The sequence below is a fragment of the Leptinotarsa decemlineata genome, unplaced genomic scaffold (genome assembly GCF_025532065.1).
Source record: "Leptinotarsa decemlineata unplaced genomic scaffold, Ldec_3_MD MMD2_tig00026361_RagTag_RagTag, whole genome shotgun sequence".
Taxonomy (NCBI): domain Eukaryota; kingdom Metazoa; phylum Arthropoda; class Insecta; order Coleoptera; family Chrysomelidae; genus Leptinotarsa; species Leptinotarsa decemlineata.
Window position 1 is genome coordinate 3,778,504 of NW_027412704.1, and position 19,972 is coordinate 3,798,475.

Sequence of the window (19,972 nt, forward strand, 5' to 3'; positions counted from 1 at the left end):
TTTTTATTGGCATTTAAAATTCCTTTATCCTTGTTTAGTTTTTGTACAAATGATCACTCCTTTTTTTATAGGATGACAATGAAACGCACCACGTAGAGGAAGTCGAAACCCGCGCTCTATATATTTGACTAGCACCGTCACTTCCTTTAAAAATGGCCTTCTTTGTCCTTTCCCGTCAAGCTGGTTTTCAAAGCGCATTCGCCGGTGGAAGTCTAGGCTTGCAGTTCTCGAAGATCAGTAATACTACCTCATTCTTCAGAAATTTCTGCGCCAAAATGGTTTTGCCAAGAGTGTTCTTTGATATGACCGCGGATAATCAACCCGTCGGAAGGATTATTATAGAAGTGAGTACTTAATATAGTTTTTGATATCCGTGGAATGCACTTCTTTGCCACCATGCTTGTTTCGTTGTCGTTAGAGTAGTGTAGATTTGTTTATCAATTGGACGATTCATTGATTTTTTTTTCCATTCAATTTGAGTATTCTTATTTTATGAATTGGTAAACTTCATTTTTTAGGTTAGAGGAATAGTTTGCCGCTTCAAGTTTTTAATTGATTAGAATCCTTTTATGGCGTCTCACACTACATTCAATTCCTAATATGTCGTTTACGAATTTTTACGTAGGCCGCTTGAAAATACGACCGATTCTTACTCTGGGTGATTTTATCATACAGTAAGTCAACAGTGACTCAACTTATAAAAATGCACCGGCTCATATATTTGCATAAATACATACTTGGTACTTTTCCATTTATTAGATAATCCGGTAATCATTAATCACATGTAGGCCTTGACCGACCCTCTGTTGCTTCCCGCACTGATTCATCAGGAAGGTTTTCATTAGTTTCTTTGTTACATTTTGTGTTTAATAATCACACCTTTGTAGTAATGAACAAATTTATTAATAGGAATTAAGCTTTGTGAATTCCTTTCATGAATAATAACCAGCATATCTTTAAAAATTTTATTGCAAAAGATTTTTAGTTCGGTAATGAAACAAAACATGTTTATGAATGGAATTTACCATGGCAAAATAATGTGAAGTGGTTTCTTTGATATACTCATTTGAAATTTTAATCATGATTGGTCAAACCAGGGACTGGGAGTGAAGCAAATTATCTAATAACTTCTAGCAAAAGCCATTTTGCTGCCTCCGAAAATATTATACAGGATGGACGTGAAAATCGTCACCATCTTTGAACGCGACAATATATGCATGTAGGGCAAAATTTACATGAAAAAGCATTATTTTCATTACCTTTTGATAAGAAACACAAATGTGACATAAACCATCATTATGAGGGCACTATGAACGTTTTTTTTTTTAAGAAAATGGAGATTTTGTAATGCTTCCTTTGATAAATATTTCAATTCCCTTTCCATGATTGTTCTTGAGTAATTGGCAGTGTTATATTCTTTTCAGAACCTGCAAGCTATCATAACATTAATGAAAATTAATTCTAAATTATTTATTTAGCTTTTTAGCAGTGTGAAGTTAGCTGCCAAAATTTCCGAATACTTCCGAACGTTAAGTGGCGTACGGAGTCAAAATTATAATTGAGAAAGTTCACAGAACACGTGGAACGAGAAAATAAAAGTTGGTTGTCACTGATGATGTTTTCCATGTCAACTGTTTTCCATGTTAATTGATGATTTCCATACTTAATTCAGTTTTTTATATACTCTGCACAAAATTTAGCGACGGAAAAATAAATACGATCAATCGGTTGGAAAATAGGTTTACAAGGTGAAAAAAATCATTATAGTCAGTGATAGTTACATATAAAAAATGTATTGAATTAGGTATTTACCTCCATTTCTATAATGAATTTAACTGATGGGTGAACTGAATTAACAAATTCGACAAATGTCTGTACCAGTATGAAGAAATATTAATCTTCCTGATGGACGCAAAATTGATATCATTAGGAGTCCAAATTGATGTCCCAATTGAACTGGTTGAGCGTCTAGAAATCTAGACCTACTCGCTATTTGTCTGTTTCAAAATTATTATTATTATTATTTTGATGAAAACTTTCATTCATGTAGCGAAGGGATTATAATGGGTAACCGTTGAGTCCTACTATCATTCAGGCAGTCAAAGCTAATACCACTGAAGATGACTGCCGCAGTAGCAGACGAAACGTCTGATACAACAAATTCAATTAATTTTTTTTCAAAATTCAACGATCTGGAAATGGCATTAAAGATCAACTTAAAATGTTCACAGTGAAAAATTACTGTAAACAGGTTCAGTTCAGCTGTTTTTATAAATTTCGTTTGGCGTTTTGGAAAAGTTTTTATTTTTCAAAACATGTAAAAGGAGTACTTTTTCTTCAGACATTTCTACCCAGAGAGAACTTTTTAGTTAACCCTTTATTTAGACTCGGCTGAATCAACATTAATTTGATGTATTGATTTTGTTCGATAACACATGGAAGACTCGGAAATATTGAGCCAACCAACAAAAAAATCAAGCAATCACTCGATTACTCAATTATTTGGTTAATCAAAAAAAAATCTTGTGAAAGATATGATTTATAGATTTATCTCAAGGACACTGTTAATTGAGTGATAATCACTTTGAAGTTTCCATAAATACCTTGCTTGGCAACAGTTACACTCCATTATTCCAAAGGTTACACGTGTTACCAAGTTTAATCCGTTAATTTTGCTGCGGCCCATGTCTTGAGTGTATAAAAATATGATTTTATCTTGTATTATTGTAAACGAAAGTATTTGCTCCGAATATTTGCTATTTCTAATTATTTATTATCTTAATTCAAATTGAAAGGTGTATATTTTGTTTTCTATCGTGATTAAAATCGCTGTAAAACAATTTAAACACTAATAGAATAGAATTGGCCGATACTTGATGAAAATCCATATTAAAACTAATTAATACAGTTAATTGTATGATTTTCACTATAATGTGGTTTTACAAAAACCGCGACACGAGTTTCGCTATACAACTAGCTGACTAGCGCAGATGTCACGAATTATTTTGAAAATAATCGAGAGCAGTTGCTGAGTTATATTCTATTATTTTGAAGCTCAATAAAGAAAAGGAAAGTATAAAATGTGCAACAGCAGTAAGAATTTTTCCGATAATAACAAACAGGTCCATTTTTGTACACCGAATATAGGAGATAATTCAGTTAAAAAGCTAATAAATGAACATTTTATATGACCAGTTTCCGAACAAAGTGAAATTATTTGTTGAAATCATTTTGTTTGACAAAGAATGGATTTACTGTTGTGTACATGATAAAATTTACCAAATAAATCAATTTAATCTATATGTATATAGCTTGTCAGAAATGTAAGGTGTCGTAAAATCAAAATCAAGGATAAGATGATTTGATTGAAATGCTGAGAGAGATATTAGAAGAGACATTTTCAATAAAGGAATCACATTTCAGATTTGAGTCTAGTGAAATTTGCAAGCATTCATAGTGTGTACGAAATCGATGGGAATGGCATACAAACTAAATAGTTACTGTTGTGTACATGATAAAATTTACCCAATAAATCAATTTAATCTATATATATAGCTTGTCAGAAATGTGAGGTGTTGTAAAATCAAAATCACGGATAAGATGATTTGAGTGATATGCTGAGAGAGATATTAGAAGAGACATTTTCAATACAGGAATCACATTTCAGATTTGAGTCTAGTGAAATTAACAAGCATTTATAGTGTGTACGAAGTATATGGGAATGTCATAAAAACTAAATAGTTACCGAACGTCGGCAGTTTCTTTGTATGGCACGCCGCCAATGCCATAAAAACTGCCGACGTTCGTTAACTATTTAGTCAATTCGAATTGAATGAAACTAAATAGTAATCAAATGTCGACAACTTCTTTGTATGACATGGGTATAAATATACAACGCCGCTCGTGTCAGATAAAGACACTGCCGACGTTCGGTAACTGTTTGGTCAATTCGAATGACATGAAAACTAAATAGTTACCAAACGCCGCCAGTTTCTTTGTATGACATGGGTATAATTATTCCACGCCAGACAAAGAAACAGCCGACGTTCGGTAACTAGTCAATTCGAATGGCATAAAAACTAAATAGTTACCGAACGTCGGCAGTTTCTGTTTAGCATGGCTATAATTATACTACGCCGCCCATGGACGTCGGCAGTTTCTTTGTATGGCATGGGTATAATTATACAACGCCGCCCATGCCAGACAAACAAACTGCCGATGTTCGGTAACTAGTCAATTCGAATGGCATAAACTAAATAGTTACCGAACGTTGGCAGTTTCTTTCTATGAAATGATTATGATTATATAACGCCGCTCATGCCAGGCAAAGAAACTGCCGACGTTCGGTAACTAGTCAATTCGAATGGCATAAAACTCAATAGTTACCAAACGTCGGCAGTTTCTTTGTATGACATAGGTATAATTATACTAAGTCGCCCATGTCATACAAAGAAACTGCCGACGGTCGGTAACTATTTAGTTTTTATGCCATTCAAATGGACTTCGTACACGCCATTCGCTCTGCAGTAACGCACAAATCCACGTTACCTGTATCTTAAGTTGAAAAACCTAGAGTTTTATTTGTTTTGAAAAGTATATTTGCGAGTCTGGCTAACATTTAGAATATTTCTTTATTTGGGAAAAATCTTTTTGGCGTTCAACTTCTCCATGTATCTGCATGTGTATGCACTACGTTTCTTTTCCAGATGGAACGGTTCTAGTTGATGAAACGCGATCGAGATTAAAAACTAAAGAAGTTCTTGTATTTTGTTTTAAAATCTGTTTTTCCGTTAATCAGCTATCGCCCCCATATGAACGACAACTCTCAGAAGTTGAGAAACTTGTGCGAGCTAAGGACTAACGAGGTCTTACCTTTTAACGTGTGATTCCTAAAACGGTTGCAGAATCATCCCAGCTCCAACCAGATAAATTCTCTCGAGAAAAATATCTGGTCGAGGCAGTAATCGAATCCACGGTTTTCCGATGATCGTGAGTCGGGCGCACTACCACCGCGGCCAATTTCACACAAATGTATTGTGAGAATAAAAAAAAAAGAAATAATTTCGTCAGTTGTGTTGCTAATTTGGTGGTTGAACTGACTTATCTGATAATAACCGCAACCATGGGTGGTTATGGGAACAGGTCGTTGTGGAACGCTGTTTGTGATATGGCTTGATATTAGTATCCGGTTTTTTGAAGATAAAGTCGTTAAATTTATCGGCAACACTTTCAAAGAAAGTGATTGAAATCGATTCAAGACAAGTTTGATAATTATTATCTATCATGAAATACACAATGCTCAAAAATTAATTCTATGGGTGCAGTTATGTGGTGCTTATCAAAAATAAGTATTTCTGTGAATAATCTTCAAGTTCGATTGAGGTTTTATCAAATATCCTGAATTTTGTAGTGTGTTCACCTGAAATTATTTTATTTATTGTTACGAAAAGTATATCAACTTGTTAGCATCCTTATTATATTAGTATCTAACTCTTATGCTAATAAGATTTCTTTTATTCTGGGTTCTTGATATAAAAAAAATGATTGAGATGTGTATTTGAACCGAATCATCTAAAAATACACATCGATGAACTTTTAATCATTATGACTGCCAACATTTATGAAAAATTAACAGGTCCATACTGAAAAAAAAATGTGATGATTGGATTTCAGTGAACGAAACGTCGCGTTGAAAATTAGTTCCCACCAGATTATGATAAACATGAAATGAATTTGAAAAATAAAATTGTTGTTTTCAGGTTTTTGCAAACATTTCAAAATCGTTTTATTAATTTTTCAATCTAAGAATATCAATCGGTTGAATCTTCATTAAGGAAATTTTTGTCCCTTTCGTGTTAAATCAGTCACGTCCATGGCTTATCACCACGGCTGATCAAGTTTCTGTAGAATGTTTTGATGTAATATAATAAATGAGAGAAGGGCTGTTTGAAATCTGTTTTTTCCGTTAATCAGCTGTCGCCCCCATACGAACGACAACTCTAGGAAGTTGAGAAACTTGTGCGAGCTAAGGACTAACGAGGTCTTACCTTTTAACGTGTGATTCCTAACACGGCTCAAACATATGTTCAAATCTTGTTAGTCTTAGGGAATAGTTTGGATAATTAGATGCATACAATTTTTTATGATTGTTGAGAAGGGTTCAAATTTTTTGTATTTGTGATTTAATGGGCCTGAAAACGAATTTATTATTGAAATTTGACTTGAAGGAGCTGAGAAACCGTTCGAATTTAATATATTTGGGCTTGTGTAGCAATTCAAAAAACATATTTTTTGTTTAGTATCATATTTGCATACGATTTTCACCAATACATTCTAATGTGATGTATTGTGAATACTTGAAATTTAAATTATTTGTGCCATTGAAATTTTTTAAAAGCAGGCGATTGGGAACAAGGTTTTGTCGCTTATTTCTAAAGAAATATGTTGGGTCCGGAAACTAAAATAAAATATACCTAAACAGTTATTCACAAGGTTTGACACTTGACGTAGAGGGTTTCGTTTTTGTTTGACTACACTACATTATTTGTTTGAAGGTGATTGACAATGTTTCATGATGAATTTCACTAGTTCGGACTTCCATTGTCTAATATATAAAATGATTTGAAATACCTGAAACAACTAAAAAAGAAGAATTAAAAATAAATAGCTGTAAATAACAATTATATTAAGCAAAAAAACCTGAAATGAAATAATAGTGAAATATAATACAATTGAAAAAAAAATAAAGAAATACAAAATGAAAATAAAGAAAAAAATAAAAAGTTGAGAGATTTCAAGCCAAGTTAGTTCACGACGTTTCGATTGTTAGTATCAACAATCGTCTTCGAGTGATGACTGGACTGATTCCTCCGAGAGATTACTATTTATGGGTCGTTCGAGTACCTTCACTTATCCCCGCTTTCCATTTTTCAGTGGGAGATAACCGTTTGGCGGGAGTTGGCCATTTTTCGCTTGATGATGGGCTTCCATATGTTGCGTATTTCTACGCTGGTTTGGCTGAATACGTTGTTGGACAACATGTATGCGGCTTCCTTGAATTTTCTCCTAAACCAATGTTCCTCTCTGTGTAAGATCTCAGCTTGGGACCACTCGATGTTGTGTTGATGGGTCCAAACATGGTCTGCTATTCCTGATTTGCTGGTTTCCCCTCGATGTGTGTGTTTCTTGTGCTCGGCAACGCGAACATTCAATGGCCTCTTAGTTTCACCAATATAGGATTTTCTGCACTCACAGGGTATCCGGTAAATGCAATCCTTGGAATCGCAGTCCGCGTTTGGTGGCCTGGTTTTCGTGAGGCTGCTTCTGATAGTGTTACCGGATCTGAAGCAGGTTGTGAAGTTGTACTTGGAACCAATTCTTCTTTTCCTCTCCGATAATCTTCTGATGTAGGGAAGTGCAAGCACTGGTTGTGACGGCTTCTCTTCCTTGCTAGGCTCCTGCTGTCTTTTAGCCAAAATTTTTTCTACCATCGCTTTGGAGTAGCCATTCCGTTGAAGATCATTTTTGATGATGTCTAGTTCCTTCTCGAGACCTTCCTTCGTGTTACAAAGCCCAAAAGCACGGTCTAATAGAGTCTTGATGATTCCTCTTTTAATAGATTGATGGTGGTTGGATTCGTGGTTCAGATACTGTCCCGTCTGAGTGGGTTTTCGGTATACAGATGTTTCCCACTTAGTGTCGGTCCTCTTCACCAAAACGTCTAAGAATGGCAATTCGTTGTGGATTTCCTTCTCCATTGTGAAAGTGATGGAAGGTCTCACGCTGTTGATGTGTTTCAGGAAGGCGTCTAGTTCAGTATTCCCATGGTTCTATGTTATGAAGGTGTCGTCAACATATCTCAACCAGACTTTAGGTTTCTTGTGGGCTTCTTCAATGGCCAGAGTTTCAAACCACTCCATATATATGTTGGCTATGACTGGTGAAAGTGGCGATCCCATTGGCAGTCCCTCATCTTGTGTAAAGAATTCGTCCCTCAGTTGGAAATAACAGTTTCGTACACAGCACCCTAGTAATTCCATAATTACTTCTATAGGTAGATTCGTTCTCTCTTTCAGGTTTCCGTCTTCGGATAGCTTTCTCTGTATGATTTGGAGTGCTTCTTCGACCGGAACGTTGGTGTAAAGGCTTTCCACGTCGAAACTAATTAGTTGATCTTCCTGTGTGACTTCAATTGACCCTAGTAGTTCGACAAAATGTCTTGAATTCTTCACAAAAGACGATGTTTTTCCTTGTAATGGTTGTATTATGGGAAGTAAAAATCTAGACAAGTTTTGAGTAGTCGAATCTCTGGAGCTGATGATCGGTCTAAGCGGAACGTCCTTCTTGTGGATTTTGGGTAGTCCATACAAGTGAGGAGGCTTACTATAGTGCGGTGTTAGCGATGATCTTTCCTTGTCCGAAAATTAGGCTTGGTGTTTCATCAAAATCTGGAACAACTTCCTTTCAATTGATGCAGTTGGGTCCCGTACGATCTTTGTGTATCGTCCCTTCTGAAGAACTTCTTCGATCTTCTGTTCGTAGAGAACAGTATCCATCACCACAGTAGAGTTTCCTTTATCTGCAGGTAGGATTTTAATGGTGTTGTCTCTACGTAGGCTGTTCAGAGCTCTACGTTCTTCATCGCTTCATTTTATATATTAGACAATGGAAATCCGAACTAGTGAAACATAACATTATTCATCTTACAAAAAAATTCACAGCCTCATTATCTTTTTCTGCTGGTCAAACATTCACGCTTGAAACAATCCTCACAATGAGTGACTCAAGGAATGTATTTTTAAAATGAACAATAACAAGCGAGTTAGTAACAAATGTTTTCTCGATAAGTTTTCTAACCATATTGTGCTAATTACAATGTTGAGGTCAAATGAAATCGTTGAAAAGAGCATTTGTCGATTAAATAAACTTATTTCAACACTTTTCAAATTAATGTGTAATATCTATTTTTAGTTATTGCCTGCCGTCTTAGCGACAAGATGTGTGTGTACATTCAAATGTTGCTTGATTTGTGTATACTTGAATTGATTATACGTTTAGTGACCGGTATTTTTCGATGACAATGACGTGTTTTATTTGATACTTTTCGTATATTGCTCGATGGTCCAGCAGTTACAATTTTTATCTGTTTTGAGTATCATGAAATTTCAACAGCTAACACAGTAGTGTCTTCAACAGAGATTTGAATACTACAAGTTGCTTCTTAAGCTAATATTTATATGCCACAAGTAACTACAATTGAGACTACCTTCATCAATTTACCTAAACCTCTACAACTCTTATATACCTGAGGTACCTCTTCAATTATGATTACCTGAGGCATATTACCTCACTTCTAGATCAACCATTGAAATTGACCAGGAAAGAAAAAAAAACAGTTTCAAACATTTATTTTCTGTGTGTAAAATTTCGAACTCTTCGTTAAAGAAATAATTTTCTTCTAGAAGATGATTTGAATATGTTGAACTTGTTTTCTTATTTACATAGCTCGTATGATGTTCCTGGATTCGATTCCGGAATGTTCTGCCAGTTTGACCAATATATACATTAGGGCACATTCCACACTTAATTTATATGAAAAGTAAGATTTTTAAAAAAAGCTCGGACACGTCGATTTCTAATTGAAGGGGGACACCTTTCAGACTAATCAGATTTTTTGTAGTACGCACCCCCTTGGAGGGGTGCGTACTACAAAAATAATTTGAGTTAAAATTGCCATGTTAATAATACATTAGACAGATCACTCGGTAACTTGTATGAGTAGAGGGGATACGAGAGTTCTGGAGCGTATTCCCTAGGGAACGTACTTACGAGTGGGAAAGAGACGTGTGCGACGTGATCGACGCATAGAAGGATGGAATGAGGGTGTCTCATCGTTTAAGAAAAAACATGTACGGGGTGTCTCAAATACGTCAGCGCGGAAAAAAATGATATAATAATAATAATGAACGAAAAATTGGATTGAAGAAAAAACATGGTCACAGACATTAAAGAAAAAAAACATGTCTGTCATACAGGGTGTCTCATCGTTTGGGAAAAAACATGTACAGGGTGTTCAGTTCCTGAACTGAACACGACGGCTTTAACCATGCCCGCATTCCCCGATTTCTATTAGTCACCGTAACATGACTTCAAATTAAAGTTTATGACTTCAGCAAGTCATAAAACTCTGTTAGTAAGAATTATAAAATACGAACCGCTAATTCTGCAGTCCACGTGGACTATTTCGCAGCCGGTTCAGTTCTATGTATTGGTTTTTTTTGCCTTTGATAGTGCCGCCAACTTCAAATGTTCACAATATCGTTTATAATAGAGGAGCCCAAGCGGGGATTTCGAAATTTACTAAAGCGCGGCAGATTAATATACAGAGGGATACCTCGTACGCGGTTAAGTACCTCCACCAAATATGAGCCCCATATGTAAGGCCGTCCGTGAAGGATAAAGGATCAGATTATTAAAAAAAAAATTGATCATCAGAAATTCTCGAGCGCGTCAGATTAAGGTAGGGTGAGTTAATTACATGCTGAAAAGTGTACATTCCAGTAATCTGACAATTTGAGAGTAACGTAAAGAAAGGGGAGGGCAGCAAAGTTGTAAAAAAAATAGCGTGCAGCTGTATGATTCCTATATTTCCCTCTCCGAGTTTCTATTCCTCTTTCACTTTTTCTCTATCTATTACTCAATCACTCCGTCCCCACTCTGAATTCTGTTGCCATGACGCCATCACAGCTGACCACAGAGACTCGTTCGTGATGAAGATGATGATTAATTAATTAATTGATTATGAAAAATTAAGTATTCTACTTAAAACATACACTTATTTATTTGCATGGTGTTTCCTGAGCTTTTCAATTATTTAAATTCAATGATTAAAAAAAAAATTGTCAGATTAGGCGAATCCCTCAAGATAATCGTCTAGAACATAAAGATGAACCATATATATCTTAATCTGACGCGCTTGAGTATTTCCAAAAATTTTTTTTTCTTGGCCTGTGTAATTAATGCGACTAGGGGAGCTGGTGCTTACGATTTACAGGAAATTCTTCGATATCTAGGTGAATTTTTTTTGCCCATTATAATAATGGCCGCGAGTTTGCGTCAGATCGAAATCGTCAGATTATTGAATGAGAGCTTTTTTTTTGTTGCACTTGACACCCCCGTAGAAAATCTGACGCGCTCGATTAAATTTGTTTTCTTTTCACTTTAAACCCTTACATACAATCACTCGCATCATGCAAACGATCAGATTAACATACGAAAATTATTAAAAATACATCGGACATTGATACTATCAATATCTGACGCGCTCGAGTATGTCTATGCAACAGATTTTTTTTACATATTTAAAAATCTATAGCCGCTTCCCCCACCGATGAAAAGTTATATATTATATAACATTCTTTTCTTCTTATCATCTGAGCTTAGCAACCTAATATGTCTCGAGTAAATCCCCATTTTGCATCGTGGGCTCCCCTACTATTACTTCGACTATACAATATTTTTCATCCCATTAAATCGAAGGATTTTGACTGAATAATGAATTTTATTAATATCACTGGAGTCCCAAAACTAAACCGTTATTTTTAACACCTCGACACGTGTTTCGATCACCAAGCGATCATCTTCAAGAGGAAAACGTGTCGAGGTGTTAAAAATAATGGTTTGGTGTTGGGAAAAAACTCCAGTGATATTCATTACTACCACCAAAGGTTTCAAACATTGCATTACAAGTAATGAATTATATAATTCGTGTACTTGAAACATATTCTAGTCGATAATGGTGAAACACTGTAAAACGAAATCAATCAAGTATCATCAAGTGCGTGTCGTCTCTGTAAATTATTGACGACACCTGAATTCATGAGTTGTTTTATCGTTTGGTGGAAATTGCTTCGGTGCCGATGGAAATATGGATTTTCAACGAATTCTCGTGTATGGTTCAATATTGAATTGAGTATCGATTGAGGTCGTATTATGACTGGAAGAAATAAAATCGGGTCTCGTTCTGTCACGAACCCGATGGCCTGAAAAAATTATCAGGTGAGGTAATTGGGTAGTCGGTCGTATAACCTTCAATTAAGTGTGAATAAAAAATTTACTAGGATCGGATGTTTGAGCAGGTCTATTAACACGGGAAGTACGTTTATGTTTGATCGTCTGGATCGTTGGAAAACAAAGCGGGACTTATTATTGTCATGAGACATGAAGGTTGATACAGGGAAATACGAGTTTGATTAGATTTGGAATATAGAGAAGAGTCGCAGAAGTTGCTAAACTGGGTTCCCACAAATAATAGTCACGTTCATTCCCACAAATAATAGTCACGTTCAAGTACTCGAGTAGGGGAATTACCGCTGATTTTTTTGGTAACAATTCAATTGAAGCTCTTTTTTGCAGCCTCTTCAATATCTTCAGGAATACACAATGGGGAATGTTCCTCAATTTGGGTTATTACAAGCAAATGCAAGTTTGAACAAAATAAAGTTGAGTTTAATTCATGAGTTTTTCAAATTCACTTCGAAAAGTATTCAAATTGATGTTTCAAATGTTGGGTTTTAATTTTTAAAGGGATTTGTTTCTAATTCACATATTGGCAACATCGCCTATATCAAGTTGAAATAATTTATACGTACCTAGATATTCCACTTTAAAAAAGGAAAATTATCTTTATAAATCAACAATTAAGGCAAAATATAAATTATAGTTAAATACCACCTCCACAAGCCACAAAAACAACAGTTGTTTTGTTATTTATTTATATAGAAGAAAATAGGTTAGGTGCACAAAATGTCATATGTCACAGAATGTCTCGGAACTCGGAACATAAGTAAACAGAACAGCACGCCTCTGAAATATGTCATGTTTGTTTGTCTCACACAGGTAACAGATTCATTGTCCTTTATTAGCTATAACCCATATCGCCAAATGGTGAAATAGAAACGAATCCCTTTAAATGTTGAATGCATTATTTCATTCCTCTTTTTCAAGTATTTAAATATTTTTTAAAGAAAAAGGTTGAAATGATAATTTTAAAATGCGTTGTTTTAGAGCTCTTTTGTGAAAACTACTTGATTTTCGTCAGGAGGAACATTCCCCATTCCTCACTATTGTTCTTCATTATGCAGGACATTTAACACCACAATATAAAAACCTATTCATATCATAAATAGCTATTAGAGAAAAATGCATATAACAATGTTTACGTGAGCATGGGAGTGGGGGTAAGAACTTTGCTTACTTTTGCTGACAAGGGGGATGGAATTTAATTGCTTAAACTTGGTCACTTAATGTCTATTAATTAAAAGAGGGGTACTCCTTGAGAACGCCGTTATTTGGCAGTTGGTTGTGGCTTTGTTTAGTTTTCTAAATCTGTTAATCAAATAATAGACATTTTGGGATAAGGATTCAATTTAGAGCTCAGGTATTTTTCTGAGATTACTCAACGAGACAATACAGGGTGTTATTAAGTACATTCAAATATTCTAGTGACGTATTCCTGGGGCAATTTTAAGAAGAAACGTCTATATAAACTTGTGTCCGGAAATTCTTCGTTTCGGACAGGGTATTGAAATTGAATTTTTTTTGTTAGTTTTTTAAAAATAACTTTTGCAAAAAATAAGTTATTCACACGAAATTTGGTACCCAGGGGTTTTGGACGTGAGAATTCATATTTTCGTATTAATTTTCTTGTAACATCTAGATGGCGCTGCGTACGCAACTTTGAAACTTAATTTTACCGAGGTCATAATTCGATATCTTGATCAAAAACCATGAATCTTATTCCTATTTCACAAAAATAGACCATCAGCTTGTTCAGTTTCTCCAGAAAACTATCTGTATTCATTTGTTGGAGAAAAATACATAGGTCGTGTGTAAACAACCATTTCTTCTATGAATGAACTGTAAATTTCCTATGTTTACAAATTTCGTTGTTGAGTGTTGGGAAAATATTTTCTTTCAAAGAAATTGTAGCTGTCCGCGGACTATAAATAATTGTGGTAAACCATATGTTCATGATAAGTGGTGAAAATACTCTTATATTGTTCATATTCCGCCGAACGATTTTTTATCTGACTTTCTGACTGGACACTGCATTAATTTCTTTTGCCATTTCTTTGGATAGAAATAGCCGATACTTGACGAAAATTTCTGATGAAATCGATACATCTTCTCATTGAATTTTTGCAAAACATGTTTTCCGCATTTCACTATATAATGGCATTTACAAAATTGTTCGTCTAAAAGTAGGCGAAATTTTTTATAATCTATGTTTGGCATGTCATTTTGTTATTGGCTAATAATTTCCAAAGACAGGTGTTTTTTCAAAAAATCTGACATACTACTGTGAATCATTTTAAGAATCGTTTCGGTAACAGAATATATGTTTGTATAAGGTTGAGAAATTCAATCAGTAGTACTTTGTATACAGGGTGTAAGATATATACTTACGTTAAAATACTCAAGTGACGCATTCATAAAAAGGGAGATACTCACGGATATTACATTCTGTGACTTGTCGAAGGCCTTTGACTGTGTCTATCATGAGATACTCATTTTGAAACTCAAAAATTACGGTATTAGTATTAGAGAGGTGGCATTGAAGTTATTCAGTTCATATTTAGAAAATACAAAACAATGTGTTACTGTTAACCAAAGAAACTCGGACTTTCTACCTATAAAACATGGTGTCCCACAGATGTCAGTGCTTAGGCCATTCTTATTTGTCATTTATATAAATGACCTATGCAACTTCCTATTACCCAATATAGAAAATTGTAAATATCTCGAAAACGATCACCACCAGCGTTGTTGAGCAGGTGTACCTTTTTTACTAAGAAAAGGTGTGGGAATGAGGTTTTTTCATGAAAATTTCCGAAAGTTTACTGTCAAAAAAGTTGAAGCAATTTGAAATAAATAATGACAGCGTACGCAGCGCCCTCTAGATGTTAGATGAAAATTAATACGAAATTATGATTTCCCACGTCAAAAAAACCCAGGGAACCGAATTTCGTGCAAATGACTTGAATATAATATAAAGAGTCTGTTCTTTCTGCAAACTTAGTCATGAAATAAATAAGAACTATTAACGAACAATTTTAAATTAACACCGCAATTCACCCAGAATGTTGTAAAGTAGTCAAAATATCTAATGGCCTTGTCTCTCATTTCAGCTCCGGAACGATGTAGTACCAAAAACAGCTGAGAACTTCCGTGCCCTGTGCACAGGCGAGAAAGGATTCGGATACAAGGGATCCACCTTCCACCGAGTCATCCCCAACTTCATGTGTCAAGGTGGTGACTTCACCAACCACAATGGTACCGGAGGAAAATCCATCTATGGCAATAAATTCGCGGACGAAAACTTTACCCTGAAACACACCGGACCCGGAGTCATGTCCATGGCCAATGCCGGACCTGACACCAACGGATCTCAATTCTTCATCACCACCGTCAAAACCTCTTGGTTGGACAACAGGCACGTTGTCTTCGGTGCCGTCGTAGAGGGCATGGACGTAGTCAAGAAAATTGAGGCTCTCGGATCCCAGTCAGGGAAGACGTCAAAGAAAATCGTCGTCGCCGATTGCGGGCAATTGTAAAGTAATTTGAGAGATGTTTACCTTAAGTTGAAATCGATACACCCTTCTAACGCTGTTTTCCATATAAAATGTAATATCATTTTTGAATTTGCTGAATTCCGTAATGTAAGAGTTTAGGTGTCGGTCTATCAGTGAAATTATTCTGATAGGAGTTGTGATCTGTTTCAAATAGCCGATAGTTAGGATTAGTGTTCAACTTTGCATTTAAACGTTTCTTTTTCATCTTTAGGCTGATATTACAATTTGTTTCAATATATCTGAATGTTTTTTACCAGGAATGTAAGGTAACTGTAATAAATGAAACAATAACGGGCTTTGTTGTTTGGTTTTCAAAAATTCAAAACATTTGAGTTTTCCTCCTCTATCTTTACCCCGCTTCTTACGTCGGTGGAAGACACTTGCCTTAAGAAATGCAGAAATTGACCTTTCATGTACTAAGTTTCGGTAGAGGTTCCTACAGCCTGGCTTGTGACTCATGGGTTGACTTGGGACTAGCATTACTTTCTTTTTTATTTGGTGTTAGACAGTTTACAGACCCTTAACTGACTACACTATAGAAAATGGATTACACATACCATCCTCGTTGAGGTCAGATGCGACATCTAACGGATATATTCGAACTAAGCCAGAAGGTATAACAATAATAAAGTCTTGTCAGTCCGTATCATATATTGTTTTGGTTTCTTGTGAGTGAAAGTAGTTTATTATTTTACCTATTCACAAAAACTCGCATAAACTCTCATAAAACACATAAACATAGCCTATGTTTAATATTCTGTTGATCTGATCACCTGTTAAAGTAGCGCCATCATCGGTAGAAATTCGTCCATATTCTGGAAAACTGTTAGCTAGAAATCTGTAAATAAGGGTCTCTACAAGTAACTAATCTATTTCATTACAAGTCAATGTCAATAATCAAAATGATTCAAATATTTCAATAATTCCATTGGTTATAGCTTCTAATCAAAATATAAAACCCTTCTGCACTCAATTCTTATCGAATATGGTCGATTTTAACCTGAAAAATATGCACAAAAACCCTGGTATTTTAGCGATTCCCTTATGTTTTGTCGGTAATTCTCCACGCTAGTAATAAGATTGACTCAACTTTGTAGACATGTTGATAGATGGTGCAAGAATCGAAATCTGTCGCTCGTATTTTGTTCATATCTTCAATTTACGGGCCGTAATGCAAAAAATCTTTCACCTAATTTCAATTAATTCTCAAATAAGAACAACATTGAAAATTGATTCGCCAACTTCATGTTGTCAAGTAGTGTTACTTGAGGCACAGATTGTGCTTGAGGCGTACTCAGCGCCTCTGTGAATGTAATGTTGAAACTTCTTGGATCTCTTAGTCGGAGGTCAAAATATTTTGAACCTGAGTAACCAGAACCGTGAAAAGTCCATGTGTCACCATCTACTGGGAAACGATGGAGTTGAAAGAATTGACACCGATTCAGTAGGACCAACAAAGGGATAAAAAACTACCCTTCCTTGTAACTTTGCAGTCAAATAAAGAAAAGTTCTTAATTTTTCCATTCACAACTACCTCAATATGGGTATTAAATGACTAGTTAAATAGTGGTACACTTTGAAAAATATGCAAATTCAAAATTGCCGAAGCTACAAAATGTTTTGAGGAGTTAGATTGCTACAAATTGTCGGAAAATAAACCTTGTAATACTGAGGCACTAAATGAATGAAAGAGAATGAGAAGAATTGAGTAACAGAATTGGAAACTAAAAACTTGTAAATAAAATAAGTAAAAAAATATGTTCAACGGTTTTATTGAAAAAAAATTAATAATGATGTAGATAATGAACTAAAAAATAATTAGGAAGGTCCTAGGTTGCAGTCATCATACCACTACGGTATTGATCAGATAATAAAATCTTTAGGCATAGTATTTACATTTTTACTCAGGTTACTGCAGAGGAGAGTGGTATGATGACTGCTACCGGGGACCTTCCGAATTATTTTTTAGCTTTTAGTATCACATATTATCTACATCATTATTTTTGTTTTTCAATAAAACCGTTCAACATAATTTTTTTACTCATTTTATTATACATACCTTAGTGAAACAGAAATATATATCTCGGATAACGATATGTTGCAAAAAAATAACACATCAAGTCTAGGTTTAAAAAGACATTGTAGAATTTTGTTTAAAATTATATGATGAATTCCCTGCATTCAAATATGCGTTGGCAGGCCATACACGTGGCCTGTAGGTATACTGCTAATATGTCAATGCCAGAAAATCCGACAGTTTGTTAAAAACATTGATTCGACAAGTCTATATTTTTTCTTCCTTAGTCAAGGCAATTTTATCAAATATATGCTGCGCTCAATATTTATAATGATTGATCAATCAATCAATCACTGTACTTTATTGTCTAAGAAAAAAATCTTATTGACAAAGCATATGAAAACAATACTATTACACAAAATAACATACACATATATATACATACACATATATAACACATATATGCACATATATACACACACATATATATATATGAAATACAAGTTATCAAGTAATTATAAAGAAAAATAAAAATAACAGGTGCAGACAAAATAAAAATATAATAAAATATAATAGTCGAAGTTATGTAAAATTTCCAGAACTGTAAAAAGTTCAAAAAATAAAGCCTAAATCAGAAGCTGGTCTCAAAGCCTGTCTTCAAAATATTCGACCAAGCTGTAATACGCTTTTAAGAGCAAAAGTTCTTTTACACGGTTACGGAATACCTTGTAGTTCACTATACTTTTCATTTCGGTAGGTAAATGGTTGAAAATCTTCCGACTCTCAAACAAAACAGAATGTTTTGTTAACGTTGTTATTGGAATAGGCAGAGGTATGTCGTGAATTTGACGAGAAAAGTAGATATTTTCTGATCTATAGCATTCTCTTCTTTTGAATATGAGACTTACTGTTTCCAAGATAAAAATGCAGTGTACGGTCAGTAAGTTATTATTGATAAATAGGGGTTTGCAATGGTCCCTAATATTGGCTTTCTAGATGAATTTTACTGCTCTTTTTTGCAAAACGAAAACAGACTGTGGTAACTGTTTGCTACAAAACCCCCAGAAGGCGACACCATATCTCAAGTGAGATTCGATTAAAGCGTAGTACGCAGTTTTACCAGCAGTTGCTCCCAGTTCTTTAGTGATAACTCTAATGGCATAACAGCTAGATGAAAGTTTTTTGTTCAGATATTTTATATGATCTTCAAATTTCAGAAAGTTATCAATCCAAATTCCCAAGAATTCAGCAGATTGTTTATTTTCTATCATATGAGTTTGAAGGCAGAAATTTCCATGCACAAATTTAAATGATAGAATGTTAGTTTTGCTGAAGTTGAAACATAGTGAGTTTGAGTCACACCAATACTTAATTTTTTCTAAATCAGCTTTAATGGTACTCTTCAAGGAAACCAAATCCTTTCCACGCCACAATAAAGTGGTGTCATCTGCAAATAGTGTAATTTTACCATCAATATTGATGTTAGGAAGATCATTCACATATACGAGTAATAAGATAGGACCTAGAACAGATCCTTGAGGAACTCCATGGCATATTTTGGAGAGACTGGATGTTTTATTTCCTACCTTGACAATTTGATTTCTGTCAGAGAGAAAAGAGCTGAACCATTCGAGGGTTGGCCCTCTGAAACCATAAAGAAATAATTTCTTCAGCAATATTCTGTGATCTACACAGTCAAAGGCCTTAGAAAAATCACAGAATACTGCAGCGGCCGCCTCGCCTTGATTTAGGCCTAAATATAGCTCTTCCAAGAGTCAAAGATAGCATCGCTAGTATTCTTACATGATTGAAAGCCAAATTGGGCATTGTTTATTATATTATGTTTCGTAAAGAAGAATATCATTCTTTTCTTGACAAGTTTCTCTATAAGTTTCGATAGAGATGGTATAAGAGAAATTGGTCGAAGGTTTGACGGCTCGTTCGCTGCACCCCCCTTGTGAATAGAAATACTAAAGCAGTTTTCAGGACGCCAGGAAATGTTCCAGTTGTTAAAGACACATTAATTGAATCCGCCAGAATATGAAGAACCTGATCGGAAAGATTTTCAAAAAGTTTGATGGATACCTCGTCAATCCCGTGTGTTTTTTTATTTTTGATATATTTTAAAGTTTCTCTGATTTCCTCAACATTTGTATGATCTAATATGAATTCCTCGGGTATATTGATATTTTTTAGTATATACATAGTTGATAGTGAAGTGTGTGATGCACTTCCTTGTAAATTTTGAAATTTGAGTTCGAGGGAATTCAAAACAAAAACATATTGTAGCAGCGGGGACCGAAATAAAACAAAATTATCAGCA

At 34.8% G+C, this 19,972-nt stretch overlaps 1 protein-coding gene across 1 annotated transcript; it reads left to right on the top strand.

Moving 5' to 3' along the window:
• Window positions 1-137: 137 nt before the first annotated feature.
• Window positions 138-15,927, top strand: LOC111502881 (peptidyl-prolyl cis-trans isomerase). Its single transcript, XM_023157046.2, has 2 exons — window positions 138-344; window positions 15,189-15,927. Exons 1-2 carry the CDS (start codon window positions 153-155, stop codon window positions 15,612-15,614), a joined length of 618 nt encoding a protein of 205 aa, XP_023012814.2. The 5' UTR covers window positions 138-152; the 3' UTR covers window positions 15,615-15,927.
• The last annotated feature ends 4,045 nt before the right edge of the window (window positions 15,928-19,972 follow it).